General features: G+C 53.3%; 4 protein-coding genes across 4 annotated transcripts; 3 read left to right on the top strand and 1 right to left on the bottom strand.

The window, feature by feature from the left end:
- Positions 1 to 337: 337 nt before the first annotated feature.
- On the top strand, positions 338 to 3,610 carry A1O3_00469 (uncharacterized protein; the record flags this gene model as incomplete). Its single annotated transcript, XM_007730619.1, has 3 exons — positions 338 to 2,777; positions 2,848 to 3,148; positions 3,223 to 3,610. The coding sequence occupies 3 exons, from the start codon at positions 338 to 340 to the stop codon at positions 3,608 to 3,610; spliced, it is 3,129 nt and encodes a 1,042-aa protein (XP_007728809.1).
- Positions 3,611 to 4,979: 1,369 nt separating this feature from the next.
- On the bottom strand, positions 4,980 to 8,688 carry A1O3_00468 (uncharacterized protein; the record flags this gene model as incomplete). The annotated part of the gene is made up of 2 exons (XM_007730618.1): positions 4,980 to 7,206; positions 7,256 to 8,688. 2 exons carry the CDS (start codon positions 8,686 to 8,688, stop codon positions 4,980 to 4,982), a joined length of 3,660 nt encoding a protein of 1,219 aa, XP_007728808.1.
- Positions 8,689 to 10,460: 1,772 nt separating this feature from the next.
- A1O3_00467 (uncharacterized protein) lies at positions 10,461 to 13,952 on the top strand (the record flags this gene model as incomplete). Its single annotated transcript, XM_007730617.1, has 1 exon — positions 10,461 to 13,952. The coding sequence occupies one exon, from the start codon at positions 10,461 to 10,463 to the stop codon at positions 13,950 to 13,952; it is 3,492 nt and encodes a 1,163-aa protein (XP_007728807.1).
- Positions 13,953 to 14,572: 620 nt separating this feature from the next.
- A1O3_00466 (uncharacterized protein) lies at positions 14,573 to 20,149 on the top strand (the record flags this gene model as incomplete). The annotated part of the gene is made up of 1 exon (XM_007730616.1): positions 14,573 to 20,149. One exon carries the CDS (start codon positions 14,573 to 14,575, stop codon positions 20,147 to 20,149), a length of 5,577 nt encoding a protein of 1,858 aa, XP_007728806.1.
- Between the last annotated feature and the right edge of the window lie 927 nt (positions 20,150 to 21,076).

Raw genomic sequence — 21,076 nt, 5'->3', positions numbered from 1 at the left:
GCCAGAGATGCCCAACTCAGAACCTGGTGCGCATGAAAGCTAGACATAGTCAGATCAGCACTGTTGGCCTCCGCCATCCTCCGCCACTTGGACACAAAGACCCAAACACACGCCTAGACCAGACAGGTCTTATTCCTCATCCACGAGCCAGTTTGCTGCAAACCAAGGCGTTGGTCTGGACAGGACACAAATGGTCACAAACTTCCCTGGATGATCGTGGATTTGATAGATCCTCTTCCACCTGACCATCAAGGATTGGCTGGTGTGAAGATGCGGGCGGTGGTCTTGACACAACCAGCAGCCAGACGTGGGTAAACCAGCCAACCTGGCCCAGAAAATGTCCGACAACGGCAGCAATGCGTCCCGGCGATCTTCCTCCCAGACCTCCCATGCTTCGGCCGAATTCAAGAAGGCTAGAACCCTCAGAGGCATGCCGAAGCGCCATGGCTCTAAGAATTCCTCCAGATCCATCGAAGAAGACGATCCTGCCTTGACCTCCTTCCCATCCTTCTCGCCAGAGCCAGAGACAAGGTCGTCCAATATTATTCAAGAGCTGGGACCAAGACCTGCACGGACAATATCACAGAAAGTGAGGGAGAGAAAGGCAACTCTTGCAGGTCTAACTAGCGCATCCCCGTCTTTGAACAAACAGAACGCCTTGTTTGATGACTCCCCGCGGTCGTCTCTGGATATTCCGGGCTCTCTACACCTCGCGAGCGACGACCATATTGAGAGGCTCATTAGCAGGACCGGGGCAGTAAAGTTGGTGCGACAGTATGCGTCGGATCTTGCTCAGCGTGATGCCGAGATCTCGGCTCTCAGAATTCATGCAGACCAGAGAGAAAGGGAACTGAAGAGGCTATTGCGGGAGGCTAACGTCTCTACAGCAGAAGTGGAAAGAAGACTCCTCCGACTGGAACAAGGGATAGCCAGCTCTAGCCATCAGGAGTTATCTGGCTCGGCAGACCAGTTAGCATCTGCAGCTTCCTTGGATGACATGATGAGCGAAGCAATGGCGGATGGTATCGTGGTCAGAAGTCCAGTTGAGAGTACCTACTATGGTGACTCCAGCCATGCACCTCAGAGTCCCAAGGCCGCTTTCCATGCTGAGCTCCACGACGGTCGCAGCAGGAGTGGTTCGATGATATCTACACACGCGAAGGCGAGCCAGAATACCAGCAGGGCTAACAGCATTATCAGCGAAGGCAGCCAGGATATGGATGCAACATTGCGACCAAGGGTGGCCAGCTCCAACTCCAGCAAGGTGTCTGGGTTGCAAAGTATCTTCCAGCCACCTGGTCCGTCGTCAGGGTCCAGCTATTTCATTGGCGGTAGATCCTTGAGAAAGCCCAAAGTAGGCGACGAAGCCAGCGTCAGGTCGAATCAGTCAGGCCGGTCTTTCGCTTCCTGGACGCAGATCTTCAGTGGCAAGTCTCAGAATGGTCGATCTAGAGCGTCGTCCCTGGGACAAGAAGGCAGTAACCCGGGAGGGGCGAGCGAGGCTGAAGCTACACCTGCAAATCTATCGAAAACACGTACCAACCCATCCCACCCTGCTACCAAATCCTCACTGTCTCTACCTCCCAGTGGCAACGCGCCAAACTGGCCTCCCGCGAAACGCACGCCGACGCCGAGTCGACTTGCTGCGACTCCTAGTCACACACGAAAAGAATCAAATGCAAGCAGTTTGCCTCCAACCGTCGAGCTAGACTCAATGATTGAGAGTTCACAACTGCCACCAACCATGACTAGTCAGAATAGTGACAATTATGGACTCCTGACAGACAGATTCGGCTTCATTTATGATCAGAAACGTCGAAAGCGTCAAACTCTACAGGTGCGGCAACACAAACGAAACAAAATCAGTGGTGCAGAGACCATAGCTAGCTTCCGGGCTGCAGAGGGCACCGAGTCTGAAGATGTTTTGGCAGACAGACCGGCAACGCCAGCTTCACTGGATGACGAAACCGTCAAAAAGTCATGGCAGGACTATCTGAAAGTCACCGCGGGTCTGCCTTCGGGCAGGCCCAGAGAGCTCCTATCCCACACCCCCTCTGCTGGAGCGGTTGTCACGGTCACCACGGTGGACGCGGCGGGCATGACGACGCCACCGCACCGTTCGCGGGAAACGTCTATTTCAGTCTCTGCTGCAGCTCAAAAGGCTCTTCCGAGTACCAGTGTTGTGACAGAACCGCAACATACTGCTGTGACGGCGATTTCATCAGACTTCGCAGCCGACTCGGAGACGGACGCTTCGGGCGATTCTGGCCCCACGAAACTGCTTCTGGAGCAGCTAACAGACCTGCACGACGCCCTTCAAACGGAGAGGTCTGCCAGATGGAATGACTTCCTGCGGCGTGTGCGAGCCGAGAGGGCGAACAACCTGGATCGGGCGTCCAACAATACCCCGGAAGCAGATTTGCTCAATGGGGAGCTAATCGGGATTGCGACTCTTGGGCGGTCTAAGCAGACGAAGAACAAGTACTTGCACTTCAAGGCATTAGTTCTCGGCGGCATACCAGTTTCTCTTCGGCCCAAGATCTGGGCCGAATGCTCGGGAGCAAGTTCGCTACGGAATCCGGGATACTACGAAGAGCTAGTTGCTCGGTCGCAAGAAGGAGCCGACATCGATCCTGACATAGCCGGTCAGATCAAGGCGGACGTCCGTCGAACATTGACGGATAACGTCTTCTTTCGCCACGGGCCTGGCGTGCAGCGACTGGAAGAGCTACTGAGGGCGTATTCGCTCCATAATCCTCGCATCGGATATTGCCAAGGTATGTTTCGATCCAACTGATTCAGAGTCGGGGGAAAGCAGCCGTGGAGACTGACACCATAGTTAACCAGGAATGAACCTCATCACAGCATCTCTCCTACTCATCTGTGCGACAGCAGAAGACTGTTTCTGGCTGCTGGTTGCCATCATCGATGTCATCCTTCCCAGCCAGTACTTTAGTTCAACCCTACTCGTGGCACGGGCCGATCAGGTCGTTCTTCGTCAATACGTCGCAGAGGTCCTACCAAAGCTGAGCGCGAAGTTGGAAGAGCTTGGGGTTGAGCTTGAGGCATGCACCTTCCACTGGTTTTTGTCTTTGTACACTGGTGTCTTGACCGGTGGAGAAGCCCTCTACCGTGTCTGGGATGTAATGTGAGTGCCGCTTCCGATGGTGACAATTATCATTACGGCGTTGTTCTTACTCAAGCTAATACCGCCTGCTGTAGTCTCTGTCTCAACAGCTCCGATGCGATCCCGTATGCATTCAGAGAGGCTAGGAATTTGACTGTCGATATGTCCTCGCTCAATTTGAGTGCGCCATCTACACCGGTGACACCCACGATCCCCAGTGGGCAAGGCGAAGACGGAGAGCATGACGGCACCAGCTCGCCGTTCCTCTTCCAACTAGCGTTGGCTTTGCTCAAGCTCAATGAAGCTGCCATTCTGGCGCTCGACTCGGCCGCCCAGGTGTACACGTACATCAACCACAACATGACGAACCACGCAATCAGCATCGATGCGTTGGTGCAGGCCAGCGAGGCACTGAGAACCCGGGTGAAGAGAAGCGAGGTCCTGGAGAGGAGGAAGGCAGCGATCAAAGCACTAGGGCCCTGATGAATTGGTGTTAGTGTCAGTATCAGTATCAGTCATCGGTGCAACAAGCATGAATTCACAGACCACAGCCCTGCACTGAACTTGACACAGCTTGGCGCTGGGCATGGGTAGGTGGGATAGAATCTGATGGGCAGCGAATTGACGGCACAGTTATCTTACTTGACGGGCGGATTCCGAGTCAGAGTGATGGGTGTGCTTGATGAGTTCCGAGGTCGAATCGAGGAGCAGAGGCAGAGGCGGAGGTGGAAGACTTGGTCACCATCGCACAGCGGCCGTGGATCTTGACCTCGATGGAGTCAGCCAGGTTGGAAGTCCACGTTATCGCGCAGGCTGGGATTTGTTTTGTTTTTTCCTTTTTGTCCCGTGCTTTTGTTTGCCTTTACCTTTACCTTTTCCTTGGGAGGGTTTTCCTGTTTTCCTCTGTACGTGTCTTTTTCCTTGTGGGGTTTCCCTCTGTTCGTGTATACGGTTTCCTGGTCGGTGGAGCTCCATGATACCCCCCAAAATTGAGATGGAGATGGACATTGAATTGTGATTGGTATTGATTGGTGTTGGTGCTGGTATTGGTATTGATTGGTATTGACACGGCGTCTGACGGGAGGCAGGTCGGTTCAAAAGCCAGAGGAATGGAGTTCGAAAGCAGCTCGGTTCAAAAGCGAAAGCGAAAGGAAAGGAATGGATTTTGAAGAATGGAATGGATTGAATGACAGACATGCATGACATGCAGTGACGAATGAACCCCACGGCCATTGAGAGCAATTCAGACGCAAGAGAGAATACAACGTGCATTTCATTTGCTGTGTCTTGTCTCTTTGATCCTTCTTGTCTGTCTCTGTCTTTGTATCTTGGCCAAAAGAAAGCTCAACCCAAAGCCCAAGCCAAAACTGGGCCAACAGACAAAGCTCAAACCAAGCTCAAGCCAAAGCTCAAGCCAACCTGGGCCAAAACTGGAAGCCGTATCTGAGGTCAAGCTACATATCCAAGGTTGAGGGTACCGTCCCTAGGAAGATAGGTAGGGTCATGTCTGACTGCCATGATGTAATGTACATAATCTGCCGTGAATCTTGTCCTCCATCCAGTTCAGTTAGTTGTTGATGCGTCACTTCCAGCTATCGTTGACGCAGACCACCTACTTCAAGCCATCGTTGATGCAGACCATGCACCTGATTCCATGAGCCAAATGGGGCTGTTTTGTGTTATGCCGTGTGGGAAATGAGAAACGACCTGATCCATATGCTGCATTCGCCATTTATTTGCCTATCCACCGCAAGCCCAACACAGCCGAGAGCACCGAATGGCCAGTGCGACGGTGGAAGGGGGGCAGTAACACTCATACATGCCTCTCCACACTCCTAGAAAGGACGGGGCCCTAGAAAGGACGTGGAGGAAGCCTCTCAGCAAGCGGGAGATTCGCGTCATCGTTGTCATTCTGATCGTCGTCCTCGATCAAGATGAATTCGTTCTGGCTTTCTTCCCTGACCTCGCCAAAAAGCTCCAGCAGCTGCTGAATGGTGGCGCGCTTGCCGTGGCTCTCTGGCCCGATAGCACCCGTGACCTCGACGTCTTTGCGATCCTGCATCTTGATCAAGTCTTCGTCGATGGTGTCCTTGACCACGAAACGTAAGACCTCAACCTTGCGTTGTTGCCCGATGCGGAAGGCGCGGCAGTAGGCCTGGGCTTCAATGGACGAGTTGAACCACAGATCCAAGATGATGACTTTGGACGCCATGCTGAGGTTGAGCCCGACACCGCCAGCCTTGAGACTGCATATCATGATAAACACGGCCGGGTCGTCTCTGAACCGCTCAATCGACTTCTCGCGCGCTTCAAACGACATTTTGCCGTTAAACTCGACGTGGCCCCATCCCTCGGCGGAACAGACCTTCCCGAGGATCCGACACAAGCCCAGGAATTGCGTGTAGATGATAATCTTCTCGCCCTTGGCGGTTTGCTGCCAATTCAGAATCGCTGCCTTGGTCGCCGTCAACTTCGCCGACGGTAGCACTGTGGTTCCCATCAACTCGATCCAGTCGGGGTCTTTATCTTCCTCGTCATTGTCATCACCGGCCGCTGGCACACTATTGCTTCGGTTGTTTTTCTTGCCTCTGCCACCTTTCCCACCGCTGCTCGACCGTCTCGCTCGCTTCTTGGTTTCCTCAATCCTCTGTGTCACCGCGTCACTATTGAACCCCAACTCTTTCAACCCCGAGCAAGGAGATGTCTCTTCGAAGAGGGCTCCGCACTCAAGGCATGCACATCCTTCCTCGGAACGTGCCTGGCACTCGTATTCCATTGCATTGATGCACTCTTTGCAGTAAACGTGGAAGCAGGATGTGCAGACCGGGTCATCTGGCGGAAGCCGGCATTTACCGCAGGTTGACCGGTCGTGCAGCTCCGACCAGGTCTTAGACTCGCTCAGCGAACGCAGGAATTTGCGGAACTTGAAGGAAAGTCCAAAGCTCCGACCTGTGGCGCCGGCAGCTTCGACTTCTTGAGTTGCCACTTCTTGAGTCGCCGTAGTCACAGAGGGAGCGGTGAGGTCAACGGCGGTGGCATCCACTTCAGCGTCCCGAGTCTGGCAAGTCGGGACGGTGTTTGCCTTGACCTGGAGCATGTTCCTCAGGGTGCCAATCAGGTTCTTCTGGTTTTCATCCCCGGCAGCTCGAACTTCTTTGGCGGTCAAGCGCCACAGGCTTTCAATGTCAGCAGCCACGAACATTTGCTTGAGCACGTCCTGGCAGAGTAAGATGTGCGAGCATAGCATTCTGAGCCGTAGCATCATGGAAAGAATGTTTCGGTAGTTTGCCGTTAGGCCTCCGGACCTGGAGTATGAGTTGATCTGGAAGATATATCTTGTCTTGACCATGTTGTAGATGGCTCTCTCAACCTCGTTAAACTCAACCAGGTGGGTCGTATGGGTGATGCCCGGGAGCTTGACCACTGGGGCATTGAACATGGTGTCGACGTGCGTTCTCCTCAACATGATCGCCCGTAGAATGTTATGTATTCTCTCCATGTTGATCGGCTCTCGGCTCATGCGGCTGTTGCAAAAATTATGACAGAATGTGCCGTAGTCACCAGTATGTGGCACCCTCAGGAATCTGAAATATGGATAGAGTTCTTCGATATAGTTCATGATCGGAGTCCCCGTGATACACCACTTGTATACTCCGGTGAGCGCACACACTGCGATAGAAGTCTTAGAAGTGTGATTCTTGATCAGATGTGCCTCGTCCAGTACAACGCGGTGATACTTGATCTGATGGAGAGGCCCGACGTTCTCCTTGAAGAACTTTGCCCACCATTCATTTTTCTTGGCTTCGCTGGACAAGTGTTTCGGTGGATCGGGTACTGGGTAGCTCTTCTGAACTTCCCCGTAAGTCGTAAGAATGATGTCGTATGCACATAGATCAGCTTGTATGTCATTGCTAACAAGGCGCGCGCCGGAGTGGTATCGAAGGATACGGCCGAGTTTGCCGCCTTTGACGTGTTTGTCCATCTCGAACATCCATTGGGTGAGTAGCGTGGGAGGGGCGACGATCAGCGTTGTCTTGCACGGGCTGTTCTCGTCCGGTTTACCGTCCAAGATGTTGGCACTGTTCAGGTCAGCTCATTCACGACCGCTCTCATGCGAGGAAAGCTCACATCATTTGTATCGTCTTCCCGAAGCCCATTTCGTCACATACAAGCCCACCTCGGGGCTTTGAGTCCGAGTTTTCGCGGTCCCGGAGGAAAGCCACGCCGAGAAGCTGATGATTATACAACGATGACTCCATATCTTTGTGCCTCCACGCACCTTGGCCGTCCGATCTTATAGCGCCCTTGCCCCTGAACTTCTTCGTGGCATCCAGTATTGCCTTCTTGTCTGAATTGTGGGAACCGCCGTCTGCCAGTGGGATGCTAGCGATTAGCTCTCTGAGGGCTTTACTCTTGTCGCGAGCTGTGAATGTAGGCATATCCGGCCTTAAAGCATTGGCTTGTGCGGCTTGGACAATATTGGTTCTGCCCAAAGAAGACACGTTGCTCAGCATGGGTGCTTTGCGCTTTCTGGGCTGCCGCCGCGCTGGCTTCACTCCGCCAGCAGCCTTCGATGTCCGCCCTCTCTTCGGTTGGTGGTCATCGCTTGCTTCTGTGGCTTTTCTCTTGGGCTTTCCACCCTTCGTGAACCCGTTGTCAATGCCAGCAGCCATGGCCTCCAACATTTCTTGCTTGTTGATTCGATTCTTGGGCTTTGGAGCAGCTCTCTTGCGAAACGAAACATCTGGAGGCCGAGATTGCTCCGGGATAAAGAGAGACTCTTCCTCAACATAGCCGGGCGGGAGCTCGGGCGGGTCAGCTACGACCATCTGGCTCCGCTCAAAATCTCGAAGGCGATTCTGCTCGGCAGCTTTGTCGGCTGCGAACTGAATGTCATCCACTTCAGTTGTGATACCCAGCGACACCTTCCTCTCGTATTCCTCCTTGCGACGAGCGAAAGCGGCGAGAGCCTCCTCATGCTCGAAAGAGGGGTCGGCGTCCTCACCGGCATCCCAAAGCTGCATGTCGAGATCATCGCCGCTTTCAGGGCATGGTCTTTCCTGGTATGCACTGGCAGATGTATCTTCATGTTGGACAGGGAGGTTGGTTTTGTTTTCGTTGTAGAGCCGCAGAGCCTCCAGATTGGCAATGTCCATGGCCATGTCCATGTCATCCTGGACGAAAGGATCAGTGTCGAACAAAGCGCCCTCTTCCTGCTGCTGGGGGGTTGCAACAGGGTCAGGCTGATCTGTGATATCGACGCGGCTGATGGTGAACGAATCAGGGTCCTTTTTCGAAGTGAGGGTTGGCTGCTCATCCTCAGTGTCAGAAGAGATCTTTGTGATCTCATCCGTGCTGTCAGAAGTTATCTTAGGCTGAAGGTCATCTCTCGTGGAGGTGTGAGCAATCAAGGTCGGTTCGTTGGTGGGCTCCTGCTTGATATAAGGTTCCATTGGCGGTAGCTCATGGACTTCCAAGTCAGTGGAAGTCTCCGACTCGTCTCCTGTGAGGTCGATCAACACAGAGTCGGCGGTGAATCCAGGAATGTCTATCTGTGCCATGATGGTGTTTGAACTAGAGTAGTTGATAAAGAAGAAACTCCTGTTCCAAGAGTCGCTGTATGCAAAAATCGCGAAAGGATAGCAACAAGAGGCGATTGTGAATAACTCCGAAGGAAACGACGCCGTATCCCTGACCCTGGGTTACGCAATCGAGTTGAAAGATTCAGTAGGAAAGACTGGATAAGGCCAACACGGGGGAGGAAAGGTAATGCGTGAAATGTGAAGAAACGACGGACGACGTGGTTGGCGGGGAGAGAGAGACTTATATGCGAGAGAAGAGTGCCAAGACGAAGATTAATAAACAAACCTTGTCAAGAGGTAACTGAAGAGAGAGGTGACAGTAACGGATGTAGGACGAATAGGGAGAGAGAGGGAGAGAGAGAGAGAGAGAGAGAGAGAGAGAGTGCGTGTGTGTGTGTGTGTGTGTGTGTGTGTGTGTGAAGTAAGTAGTAAATTTGAGCAAGTATAGAAAGGGGGATAACAAGTCGTCAAGATCGCGTCTGTTTATCAGGTCAGTGACAGCCTTGCGGAAGTAGCGCCAATACATATCTGAGAGGCTCAAAAAAATCACATGCTTGCAACAGAGATAAAAGTGAATTGACCGACAGGGAAAATGGTTCTCCACACCATATTTGCAACCCCTGCGATCTCAAGAAAGGTAGACGCCCGAAATCCATTGTCTCACGGCTTCTAATAACACCGGAGTACTCCCCAGCAGCAAGCATCATAGCTATCTATATTGAAAAGGGAGGTCGCGGTCCTGGTAACATTCCTGGTTTTTGCGGGAGAGCAACTGGTAGAGGACTTTAAAGGAACGGGAAAGAAGGAAGATACTTCTTAACCGTCTGAGTACCGAATTGGTTGTTTTGACAAGAGCTTGCACAATAGAGTTACCTGTGGTCTTCTTGGACATTCATGCGGCGTCGTCAGTGGACGACACAGCGGTACCAGCATTGCCTTCCTGGTGGGAAACAGTGGAGGCTTCAACCTGGAGGTGCTAGATTGCCTTCCCTTTAATGGCAACTAAGAGTGTTCCTCAGCATCAACGCAGTCCGTATTCCGTACTTCATGCTCCATCCTTGGCGAGGAATATGTAGGGTTCGATATTTACTTTGGAGGTTCGAGTAGAGGTCCACAAACTCCGAAGACCTTAGCCCATGGAACGCAGGTCGGGGGTCGGGAGGGAGCTAGCTGCAGGGTGGTGGCCCACGATCGCTGAGTATGGCTCTCGCCAGGGAGAAAAAGAACACCGATGGAGGACCATGAAGAGGAGGCATGCTCGGAGGTCGAGAGTCGAGAGTCGAGAGTCGAGAGTTGTGAGTTGAGAAGTTCCTCAGACGTTGGATTAGCCTCAGGCCTTCCGTTAACGAGGCCGGTCGACCCCATCGGGACTAGCGCCCGTCGACCCTAGTACCTGGTTCACCGTAATTTCATGGCAGGGTCGGATCACTGATCACAAGCAACGTTTGGCATGTCGCCAGCTCCCGGGTCCTTGGATGCCCATGCCATCCATGCATCTTGGACTTCCACCCTCTCCCACCTCCCACCTACTGAGTCTGGTCCTCAGGCCATGTATGGGCTGTCTCGAGTAGCACGGCAGCGCCGTCCGAATCACGCTTTCGCATCCTCGATCCTGACCCTCGATCCTCGCGATCCCTCCCTCTCCATGTGCCATTGGCGGGCTCATTCCATCCATGCGTTCTAACCTCCTCTGAGGTGACCCTCTCTAGCTTCAACTTCAGCTCATTGGCCGTCGAGCATATCCTGCTGAAATGCTGGGAAGATTGATACAGGGCTATGCTCGAGGTAGTCAGCTCGAAAGTACTACCGACGAGTCGCATACCCGCGCCCTTCTCTGGCCAGAGCTTGCTTCCGATGCGCGATCCCATTCCTTCTCGCCGCCGACCACTCCGTTTGGCTCTCCTAGCTACCGAGTCGCCCCCTTCGACGATCGCTCTGGTCTGGAGCTGAACGAGTCCAGGGATCTAAGGTTGATCATCGCTCAAGATGCGTTCGGCACAAATGATCGGCCAATGGTTCTTCTAGACACCCAGTGCTTAGAGCCCGGCACATCTTCTTCGGAGTCGGGCTCCCAGAAGTCCAGTGGCTCCCCGTACTCAAGCGAGACCGGAGGTCGAACAATACCTGGCGTTCCTATTTATGGCCATGCAAGACACAGGAGTTCCACCATCTCCGGGGCTTCCGCCTCATGGGCGCGCTCGTTCAAAGAATCAGAGACTACAGATCATATCAGCAATATTCTCGACTGTATGTTTGGGGTCAGCAGCGCGACTAAATCGGGGTCGAGCACCAAAATGCATCTTCTACCGGGTGATCGAAGCGTTCCCACAGACCTTGGCCCCCGAGCCTCCATCATTGCCACCAGTCCAGCAGCCACGCGTACACCACTTCTAAGAGCTAAGACTGCTACACAGGCGACAAATACACACCGTCACGCTGCATCTCCCAGAGAAACTGACATGGAGTCTCGGGATGCGATATTAATCACTCGCATGTTTCCGGTCAGTCTACCCGACAGCCAAGAAGATTTGAGGCAACATCGTGGGTCATCGGCGGGAACGGTTGACCCAGCCAGTCCAGTGTCCCCAGTAAGGGAACAACAAGACTCGCCCAGTTTACAGTCCAAGAAGCCAAAGCTGGTGGAAAAGAAAACGCCAGTCTATGCCGCTGCTCTTCTGTGCTATCTGCCCCGATCTGGTGATGTGCGGCCAGGAACCTCCGGCGCTCGCCCGTCATCAAGAGCTTCGACGATGGCATCATCCATCCCAAACTCGTATGGCTCAGACTCTTTGTCCTCATGGACGATCCTGAATACCATTCCTGATCATCTGTTATCGCCGGAGACTTCCGCTCAGGTAACTGATCAAGGGATAGAGATTATTGTGAAAAAGTGGGATGTCATATTGAGGAGCTTAGCTGTTGTTGAAGAAGGCGCTCGTGCTGAAATATGTGACCTTCTACAACAGGTCAACTTGGCCATGATTTCCTCTGCGGCAAAGGCGCCTAAAGGACCGTCAGAACAACGTACAAATCAGCGCAACGTCTACCTGCGCTCGCCGAATGCACTGGCCCGAAACTCTGCGCTCCACCGCGTGGTCAAACACGCCTTGTGGAGGGTCTCATACGCACTCCGTGTTCCTCGTGTGGTGACTGGCTTCGGCCTCGACCCCGGCGGGCCTTGGCTTGATGAAGCGAGATATCTCGTCCGTGCCTGTGGGAACAAGCAGCACAACTTCTTTTTATTCAACCTGATGACCGCTTTCTTGGGTAACCATACGGAATGGCTTGAGCGCATCGGGCCCGACTGGTATCGGAAACAATTCCAGGCCTTGAATCAAAGGCGGGCCAGGCCTAGCAATCTTGCGTGTCGAACTGTCATCATCTGTGATAATCGCTCGATGGCACGACGGCTCATTTTCCTGCTTGCCTCGTTTCTGCCCCGCTCTTACAATGTGGACCCTCTGGCAAGGCTCGGAAGTGGAATCATCTCTCCGTTGTCAACGCCTGATATCAGCAGCCCTTCATCTGCTGGTAGGCTGGCCAGTGAAGGAATGATGCGCCGTCACGCCTATTCCGGTTCCCGTGACGGTTCCATGAGTTTCTCGCGTCGTGATGTTGCCGGGCTCTCCACGAGTGCTTCATCGACTGACAGCACTGGTGGCATCGGACGGCGCGTTAAAAGGAGTTCACAATCTGGTTTATCGCGGCCAGATTTTGAGCCTAGCTCTAGTAGACACCCATCCGTGTTCTCACCAACTTCTGATCGACCGAGTCAGCTCCACAAAACAAATCCGACGAGTTCCACCGTTACCCCCAGGACGGGCACGCCTGTTCCACACTTCTCAACCAAGGGCGACAGCTATTTCCCCGAAGGAGCGGTCGCAGACGGTGATGCAAGTTCTGCGAGCGCGGATCTGGCTCGAATACTTCGGAGAGAAAGCATTAGCAATGCTCAAACCGCCCCGTCGAGCATCAGCTGGGGCTCTTTGATTAGCAACGTGAGCGGGCTCTGGGGCAAGAAGCAGGATGTGTCTTCCTCATCGAATGAAGCCACGACAAAGAGTTTGCGAGATCGGCGCAGAGTTGCCCCCAGGATGTCTCCAATGCCAGCAATACGCCCTAGCACTCTGGAGCGAATGGTTGACGAAGCCGCCGACCTCCAACCCACCACACCGCAGGTCAGAGATGACGACGCGTCCGTGGCAACCCGGAAACAGTCTGCTCCTTCTGATGCCCAACCACCTCGACTCAGGGTCGATGACAAAGATGGAGTTGTTGATGTTGACATCAACCTTCCGGGGTTTATAGGTTGGGATGAAAGCAAGGCTACTTCTTTGCCCTCTTCTTTGCGCCACCATTCACCGATATTCCCCAACACGGATGAAGCTACCTCATCATACAGCTCCAGGTCCAACCGATTTCGCAGCACAGGGTCGTCAAGTGCCATCAATGTCGCAGGCTATCTAAAGCGATATCATCAGGATTTTATCCTTCAAGGGGTCAAACCGTACCCTGAGTTACAGGACGAAATAAGGCAGAGCATGTCACAGGAAGTTACACCTGTCGACAATCTCTATAGGCCTTTCCCCGAAGAGGAGGCGGGTGGAGAGTTATGGGTCAATGTTTGCACCACCCTTGTTGCTGATCTCCGGACGTTCACCATCCAGCGTTTGACTTTGAGGCGGAGGGTTAGAAGCTTCCACCCAGCCGCCATGCGCAGCAACTCTAGTTTTGACTCCCGAGCAGACGACGTCCCAGATGAAAACAATAATTCGCACCAGCGGAAGTCGCCGGAAGTCGCACCCGATGGGCCAGAGCGCTTTTTGGTCGAGACAGTGATGGATTTTGATACTACTCTCACCGACGCGGTCGAGCGCGTCCTCAACGAGGCGGAGCATCCCAGACAAGCCTTAGCCAGGCCGCATCGAGGCCATTCCAGAACAGAGTCGGTGGGAACGACTTCATCAGCCAAGTCTGAGCCGCTGGAGATTGCTGGCTCAAGAAAAGCCAAACAGTGGGCGCATCTCTCTCAATCGGACTGCCGGCAAGTTGTCGTTGGGGCCTTGGAGGAGGTTGTCAGGAGCGTCAACGACGATTTGGCCAAACATCAACGCGCCCGAGACGTGGATGGCCACGTCCGGATTGACGGGAAAGCTCTCGACCATGAGATGAAGCAAGACAACGTCTTGCGCGAAGGGGTCAAGAAATGGCTCCTCAATGTTGAGACAAGAACGGTCTGGTAGATTCTACTTCTACCAGACGTGTACATGTGATGACTGATGAAAAAGTGCTGGAGTGCATCTGATGCCGACGAAGATACCCTCTGAGTAGATGTATTATTAGCCACAAGTAGATGGAACTTAGATGTAAGATCAAATCAACCTTGCAGAGTATATCCGTACGAAGACCGATGAACCAGTTTTCTATTACTACTTGATGTTCACGCCTTGATGCCAGCCGCATAACAAAGGGACCGAGGAGGCTTCAAGTTCACGGGGGTTAAGCGTATCACGTGAGGCTTGGCATCTTTCACGTCAAGTCAAGGTTATGTCGCCGTCGACTCGCACCTCGACGTGCACTTCGACTTGTACCCCGACTCCCACCTCGACTCGGACGTGTCCTTCAGTCTCGACCCCCCTGCCGTCTCCGACAGATCAATCCCTCCACCGTCCTCCTCTCGCATAAGAAGCTTAAGGGAAGGGATTTGCTCGATGGGGATTCTCCCACCTGTCAGGATCTCTCAGGAAATATGATTGCGAGTCGACTCTGCAGGAGCAGTCGCACCGACCTGCACAATCATGTTATGGTCCACAAACGCGCCAAAACCACTGTGACGTAAAGAGCCTACCTCGTAACCCTCAGCATGTACAGGCCCGACGTGCATCGAAGAACCAGTAGTGGCTCTACCGTGAAGGCTGCTCTTGGAGCCAGGGCAGGGTTGGGTGATGGGCCACCTTCTCTGCCGGCCGTCCAGCCAGTCCGAGCGACTCTCTGGGTTCATGACGATGGCTTTTCCTCTGAAGAGGTCCTCATCAACGAGTCTATCCTGGAGGGCTCGGCGATAAGCGAAGGCGGCCTGATTGAGATATTTCCCGCAAGGGAAACATCCGACGTCCGTGATTTTCAGTCTCCGAGTGGCGAAAATGAGGATATCAGGCGCACTCCAGGCGACAATGAACATTCCCTTGATCGAGGCACCCGGTACCTCTGCATTGCCAAGTTTGCGTCAGCGGAGTTCAAAGCACGGCAGGCCAATCTCCAGGTCTCGATCAAGAGCAACATTGCCCAGCTCTTTGGTCTTCGATCACGCTCATACGTCTGGATCCTCCCCACCTCTTTTGAAGACTGTACGGCGTCCCACGTCGAATTCAGCTTCAGGGATGTATATCTGGCCAGATCCGATATGTGGCGGCTGGTTGGCCAAGAGCTGGTGGGGAGGACCGTTTTTGTAGGTCAAAAGATCGCCTATCTCGGAAGTGTCAAACTCACGGTCAAATCCATTCACGTTCACGGCCACAAGGTGCCCACCGCATACTTTGCGGGGACCACAATTCCCATCTTTCGGAGTGAAGCCGCTCGCTACGTCCTCTTCATCCAAATGTCCAGTGAGATGTGGGACTTCGACTCAGAGGGCAATGGTGAAATCATGTTCAATCGAGTCATCAATGGTTTCCTCCCCGAACTTTTTAAACGGTGGCACGGTCTGGACGTTCGACATTTGGTCAGCATCGTTCTCTTCGGCCGGCTTGAGTATGACCGTTTTGATCTTGCCCGGAATAAGGATCGAAGACTTGAGACGGCGCCGGCTTCAGGAACGCCTAATATGACAGCTCGCCAATATCAAGACTTTTATAGGGTGGTCGTTACAGACATGGCCAGCGCTCAGTGGACGACGATCTTGGACGAACTCAAGAAGGATTTTCGTGTTTTCCTGAGAGACATTTCTCTGCACACTTCTAGCAAGAATGAAGTCTCACTGGAGGATGCAAAGCCTACCACCACACGTATAGCCGGCCGGCCTAGCACGGCTTTAAAGGGGAATATCCTAGAGGCGATAAACATTGCCGCCACTCAATTTTCCAACGACAACATCGACCGAGACTTGATACGAACTGGTGTGTCAATCGTGGTCGTTACTGCAGGAACAGGGATCTTCGAAGTCAACCGCGACCTTCTCAATGTGACGTCGCAGAATTTGACCAACAACGGCGTCGGAATCGACATTGTCTGCCTGTCAAAAATGCCGCTACATTCTGTACCGCTGTTCAAATATCGAGTTACGGGCACGGAAGACCCTCCCATCCACGACTTTTCAAGCGAGCTCGCGGGGAGTCCTCGAAGATCTGGGTCGGGTCCAAGCTTTTTCGACTCAAGTCAACCTAGGAAGCTCTCTCCTGCCCTGTCTTCCATCACAACAAATAGCACGCGGTTTCTGGCCAGCTATGTGTCGGGGCAGAATCGCGAAAACACATCTGGCTGGTGTTTCGGGATCCCACAATGGATCGATCTGTCATACTGGTCCGCTGAATCTGAGCCTGGAGCGATCGAGCTGGCGCAACGTGGCCAGATGGACGGAATTAAGCGTGAAAGCCGGAGGAAAGGGCCCTTTGTACCTCGGGTGAGGATGTATGAAATTCAGATGATGGGGCTGATGGAATTGGGCATGGCGGATATGAGCATCCCTTACATCAGCGAGACGCAAAACCCGGCGTTTGGTCAACTCGGTCGTGTCAGGTCCAAGAGAAGGCGCGCGAGCGGCATCAGAAGTCTTTCTCAATCCCCAACCATATCACGCAAAGGCCGGCTGAGTGCTGAACCTATTCGCCCGTCACAAGGCCTGCTGTCAACACATGCAAGGGCTCTAGGCGACATCTTTAATCGTATGGACGGGTACGATGCAGGGCTGTTCCAAACGCAAATGAGCTTTCAAGTTCTAGCACGAAGATCAACACGGGCGTCAACTCCCCCAAGAAGAAGCGAGGCCGCAACGCTGCATCTGCTCACAAAGGTTCAGACTCCGGTTGACGAGCCTAAATCCGAGTCCAAGTTGACGAAAATCCTCACGAACAAGTCTCTCAACTCACCTTTCCGACCACACCTCCCGTCTTTGGTGTCTTCAGACGGCTCGAGCCCGATTACTCCAAGCAAGAAAACGCCCGAAGTGACCAAGGTCAACCGAAACCTGAGTTATTCTCTCCGGGGTCTGGCTCCTCCCGTCAGGGCTGTTGCTAGTACCGAAGTGAACATCACCAATATCCAGGCACAGCCGCTTCTCAGCAATCCGGGCCATTCACGGCCAACCGTGGCAACCTCGGCTGCTAGTATTCGATCAGTCTCTACAAACAGTATGGTTGGCGATAAGGCTACCCCTGTACGCCCTGCCATTGCAGAGCAGTCGATGCAAAGAGCCCTGGTCCGACCGACCGAGACCCCATCCAAACCAATTTCCATCAATACCCCTTTCCGAAAATATCTTGATGGAGGCCTTGGTGCTTCACACCTCTCAGACTCAACTTCGCGGAAGTTTCGAGATGACATGGGAGGCGCGGAAGTGGACTCTCAAGCAGACGATGGGGTAGACAGCAGCTCGTCGATATCCTCTGATGTTGAGGACCAACACGATGATGGCAGCATTGGCCGTGCCGGAAGCTGGCTGGGAACATCGGTCGCCAGCTCAGTCCCGAAAAGCAATCTCCCTTTTGTGCGGAATGTGAACGCCTCGAATCCGTTGAAACGAGATCCAAATAGGGACTCATTCTTTGGTCGATGGCAACACCTCTACCCCCGGAAACCACGCGCCGCCACGGTCAAATGGCGGTCGCTGTGTACTCCTGCTTCAGTTCCACTCACCACCGAGGACTTCCCCTCGAGGCAAGAACTCGAGACGGACTACGATGTGGTGAGTTATGACTTGAGATTAGAGAATACGAATCAGATGTTGGAGGTTCCTGCGTCGCGCGACACATTACTCCAAGAGATGATGGCCCTGAGATTCTCCCATGGATATCAACTGATAGTCGGCAACTCTCTAATCGAGTCGGTTGGCCCTGGGATGTGCGACAGCTCCTCATTCTTCACATCTGGCATCGTGCGACCCGACGGCTCCTTCATCTTCATGTCAATGGGAAATACCGTCCAGAAAATATCTCTGCACGACGCAGACCGCATTCAGGTGTCGAAGTATGTGCGTAGAACTCCCAGCGTCCAACCTCCTTATCCTCAGCAAATAAAGTACTACCCAAACATCAGGACGATTTTGTCGGAGACATACAAGCTCCGAGACATGGAGTTCAATGGGTTTTCCGAACAATACCCCTGGGAGGCGGCAGATAAATACCTGGCGGATTTCAACAAGCAGACGGATGCCGATACGGAAGCCCTTCGGTTTTGGCGTGCTCGCTTTGTCCTCATCCCAGTAGAACCTCCGGCCAATGCACGGAGACCAGCACCATCAGACAGCGAAGAAAACGAAGAGGAAATCCATCTGCGAGGGATCCGAGCCCTGACTCAGATGTGGCAAAAGGCTCGCTACTTTCCGCCGGACGAGAGAAGGCCCCCTCACAATCGCCTTGGCACCGTCAAAAGGAAGGATCGGAATCCACTGCGCATCAATCTCGAGACCCTCAATCCCTCTGAACTGGTGGCGACCGAGCTCGATAAGCTCCTCGCCGCGGAAGAGGCTGGTGAGCTACAGACGACTCAGCTTCTCCCTGAAGAGGATCAGTTCGACAGGGAGTCGTTCAACCTGGCCAAGCTCGCACAAACCATACAGGGCGACAAAGGCATTGAGATCAAGAACAGGCGATGGCATCTGCGGCTTCATTACAGTTGCTTCCTGGGCGAAGACTTGACCAACTGGCTGGTCCACAACTTCAGGGACATTGACACCCGCGAGGAGGCGGTGGAATTCGGCAACGATCTGATGAAGGAGGGACTCTTTGAACACGTCAACAGCCGTCACAAATTCAAAGACGGCAACTTCTTCTACTCGATCAGACCGGAATGGCGTGTGCAGCGACAAGAAGTCAAACCGTCCTGGTTTCCTGGAAGTCGACGCTCAGAACGATCAGTTCCGCCGACTCCCATTTCGGAGAATGCGGGACGAGAGTTGGCGGCTGGCCGGTCGCGCTCAGGATCCAGTCTGGCAACCCAAGCCCAAGTCAGCTCTGAGCTGGGAAAATCGCTAGGCGAAAAAAAGAGAAGAACAGTGACGTTGAGCAAAATGATTCGAATCGACGTCGATCACCGGAAGCGGTCCAACCGGCCGGAAATCATCAACCTGCATTACGACCGATTACACAATCCGGAGAATTGCTACCACCTGGAGCTGTCATGGCTGAATGTGACCTCGAAGCTTGTTGACGATGCAATCGTGAGCTGGACCACGCAGGCCGAGAAGTATGGGTTGAAACTGGTCGAAGTGCCGATTGCAGAGGCGGCCAAAGTGCCCGAGCATGAACCTTTCCGCACTCCATATCGTGTCAAGCTTGCCATCGAACCTCCGCGCCGCAACTCCGTCTCCAATACGTATTTCACCGCCACCTCGTTCGGACCACAGCTTCCCTTGAATTCGGACAACTACCTGTACCAGAAAGCGGTGTTGAAGCGGTTCAACTTCGTGCTTGACCTCGAAGCGGTCTCCGAGTTCCCGGAAAACGTCGAGATCCAGTACTCGTGGGGGAAGTTGGACTACCGATACACCCAGTTTGTGCACCGGTCAGGGGTGTTGCTCGCGCAGATCACAGATGAAGGCGACCTCTTGCTCCTTGCCAACCGAATGTACAATTCGCGACAGGCGCTGAATCGAGAGGCCGTGGCCGCCAAATTCGACAGCAGCGGAAAGAAAGATGCAGCGCTGAATGTGTTTGGCTCGACGTTGCTCCGCCCTCCAACCCTGGCGGCTACGCGCGACTCGTACTCGGCACCGTCTATGCAAGCATCCGGCATCATCGGGCTGAACGTTCAGTCTCCGAGATTGGGGCCGTTTGCATCCCCGCTTATCCGGCCTGTGTCAGTGGCCACCACGGCCACCACGACCAGCGCGGGCACGAACAACACTACGACCAACAGCTCCTCGAGTGCCGGCCTTGGCTCCAGCTCCATGTCCACGTCCACGGTGGCGGTGACGGCGGACGTTTTCGGCGGTGGTCGCCGCAGCCTGGTCCGCTCCGGCATCTCCCACTATGTGACGCCGGAGCAGATCAAGGATGACATCGAGGCGTTCTGTCGAGACCGAGACCGTCTCGAGGCGTTTTTCCGCGAAGTCACGGCCACGCTGCCCGCGCAGCAAGCGGCCATCCGAGAGCGCGAGCGCCGAGCAGCCAGCGGCGGCACCAGTTCGAGTCTGCTGCGGCCGATCCGCGAGCCGGAGTCTGAGGGCGGCATCCCGGAGTTCAACTTGCCCGAGGCTGTCAGTTCGGGTCTGAAGAAGGGGGGGTAGTATGGTCATTCGGTCTGATCTGCTTGTGTTGCATCTCGACATATGTACTATAGTCAATGTGGGTGGCCAGATGATATGATTCGATTCGCCTAGAACGGCAGTTCCTATTGTCTTGTATATAACTGCGCTGTGAGTGCCATGGTATGTATGGCTAGTACTACGGTGCAGTCAGTGAGACAGATTGGGGTGGGTGTATGTGTACGGATATAGTCTCAGCGTATCGACCCTGCATGTCCAGACGGCAACACTCTAAGCCCAGCTACCTACAGTACCTACAGTACCTACAGTAGCTACAGTGAATTAGATTTGACCCCAGGCCAGCCAGCTTGCAACTCGTATACTCGTACCGATGTAGATACGTACCTAGAATATACAGCAGGCTTCTACCGATATAGATACCTAGTAGATAGACACAGTAGACTCGTACCGATGTAAATACCAGATAGATACGTACCACGTAGACAGTAGGTGCTGCAAAGTCAGAAGGGTACTTGCGCAATGCAATGCAATATAAGAAAAAAGAAAATATATGATATATTGATGCTATGCTTGATCGAGATGGCATCCCTTATTATACCATATAGTCAGACTTGCAGAGTATATTAAGCTAAGTTAGAGATGGGCAGAGTACATTAAGCTAAGATAGAGATGGGGATAGAGATAATCTCTTGTCATCTAGTTAGACTTACAATCGAGTTAATCAAGGTAAGATAGAGATAGAGATTGAGATCGAGAGATCGATATAGATATATACCTAGTAGACAGTAGTGAGTAGGTGCTGCAAAGTCACGAGAAAGTTTACGCAAAGCAATGCAATGAAAGAAAACGAAAATATTTAATATATGACATATCGATGCTATGCTATACTATGCTATGCCTGATCAAGATGGCATCCCTTGTCATACTATATATAGTCGGACTTGCAGA

This window comes from Capronia epimyces (assembly GCF_000585565.1).
Source record: "Capronia epimyces CBS 606.96 chromosome Unknown aczIQ-supercont1.1, whole genome shotgun sequence".
Taxonomy (NCBI): Eukaryota; Fungi; Ascomycota; class Eurotiomycetes; order Chaetothyriales; family Herpotrichiellaceae; genus Capronia; species Capronia epimyces.
The sequence above is the reverse complement of the archived record's forward strand: the minus strand, read 5'-3'. Positions and strand labels throughout refer to the sequence as shown.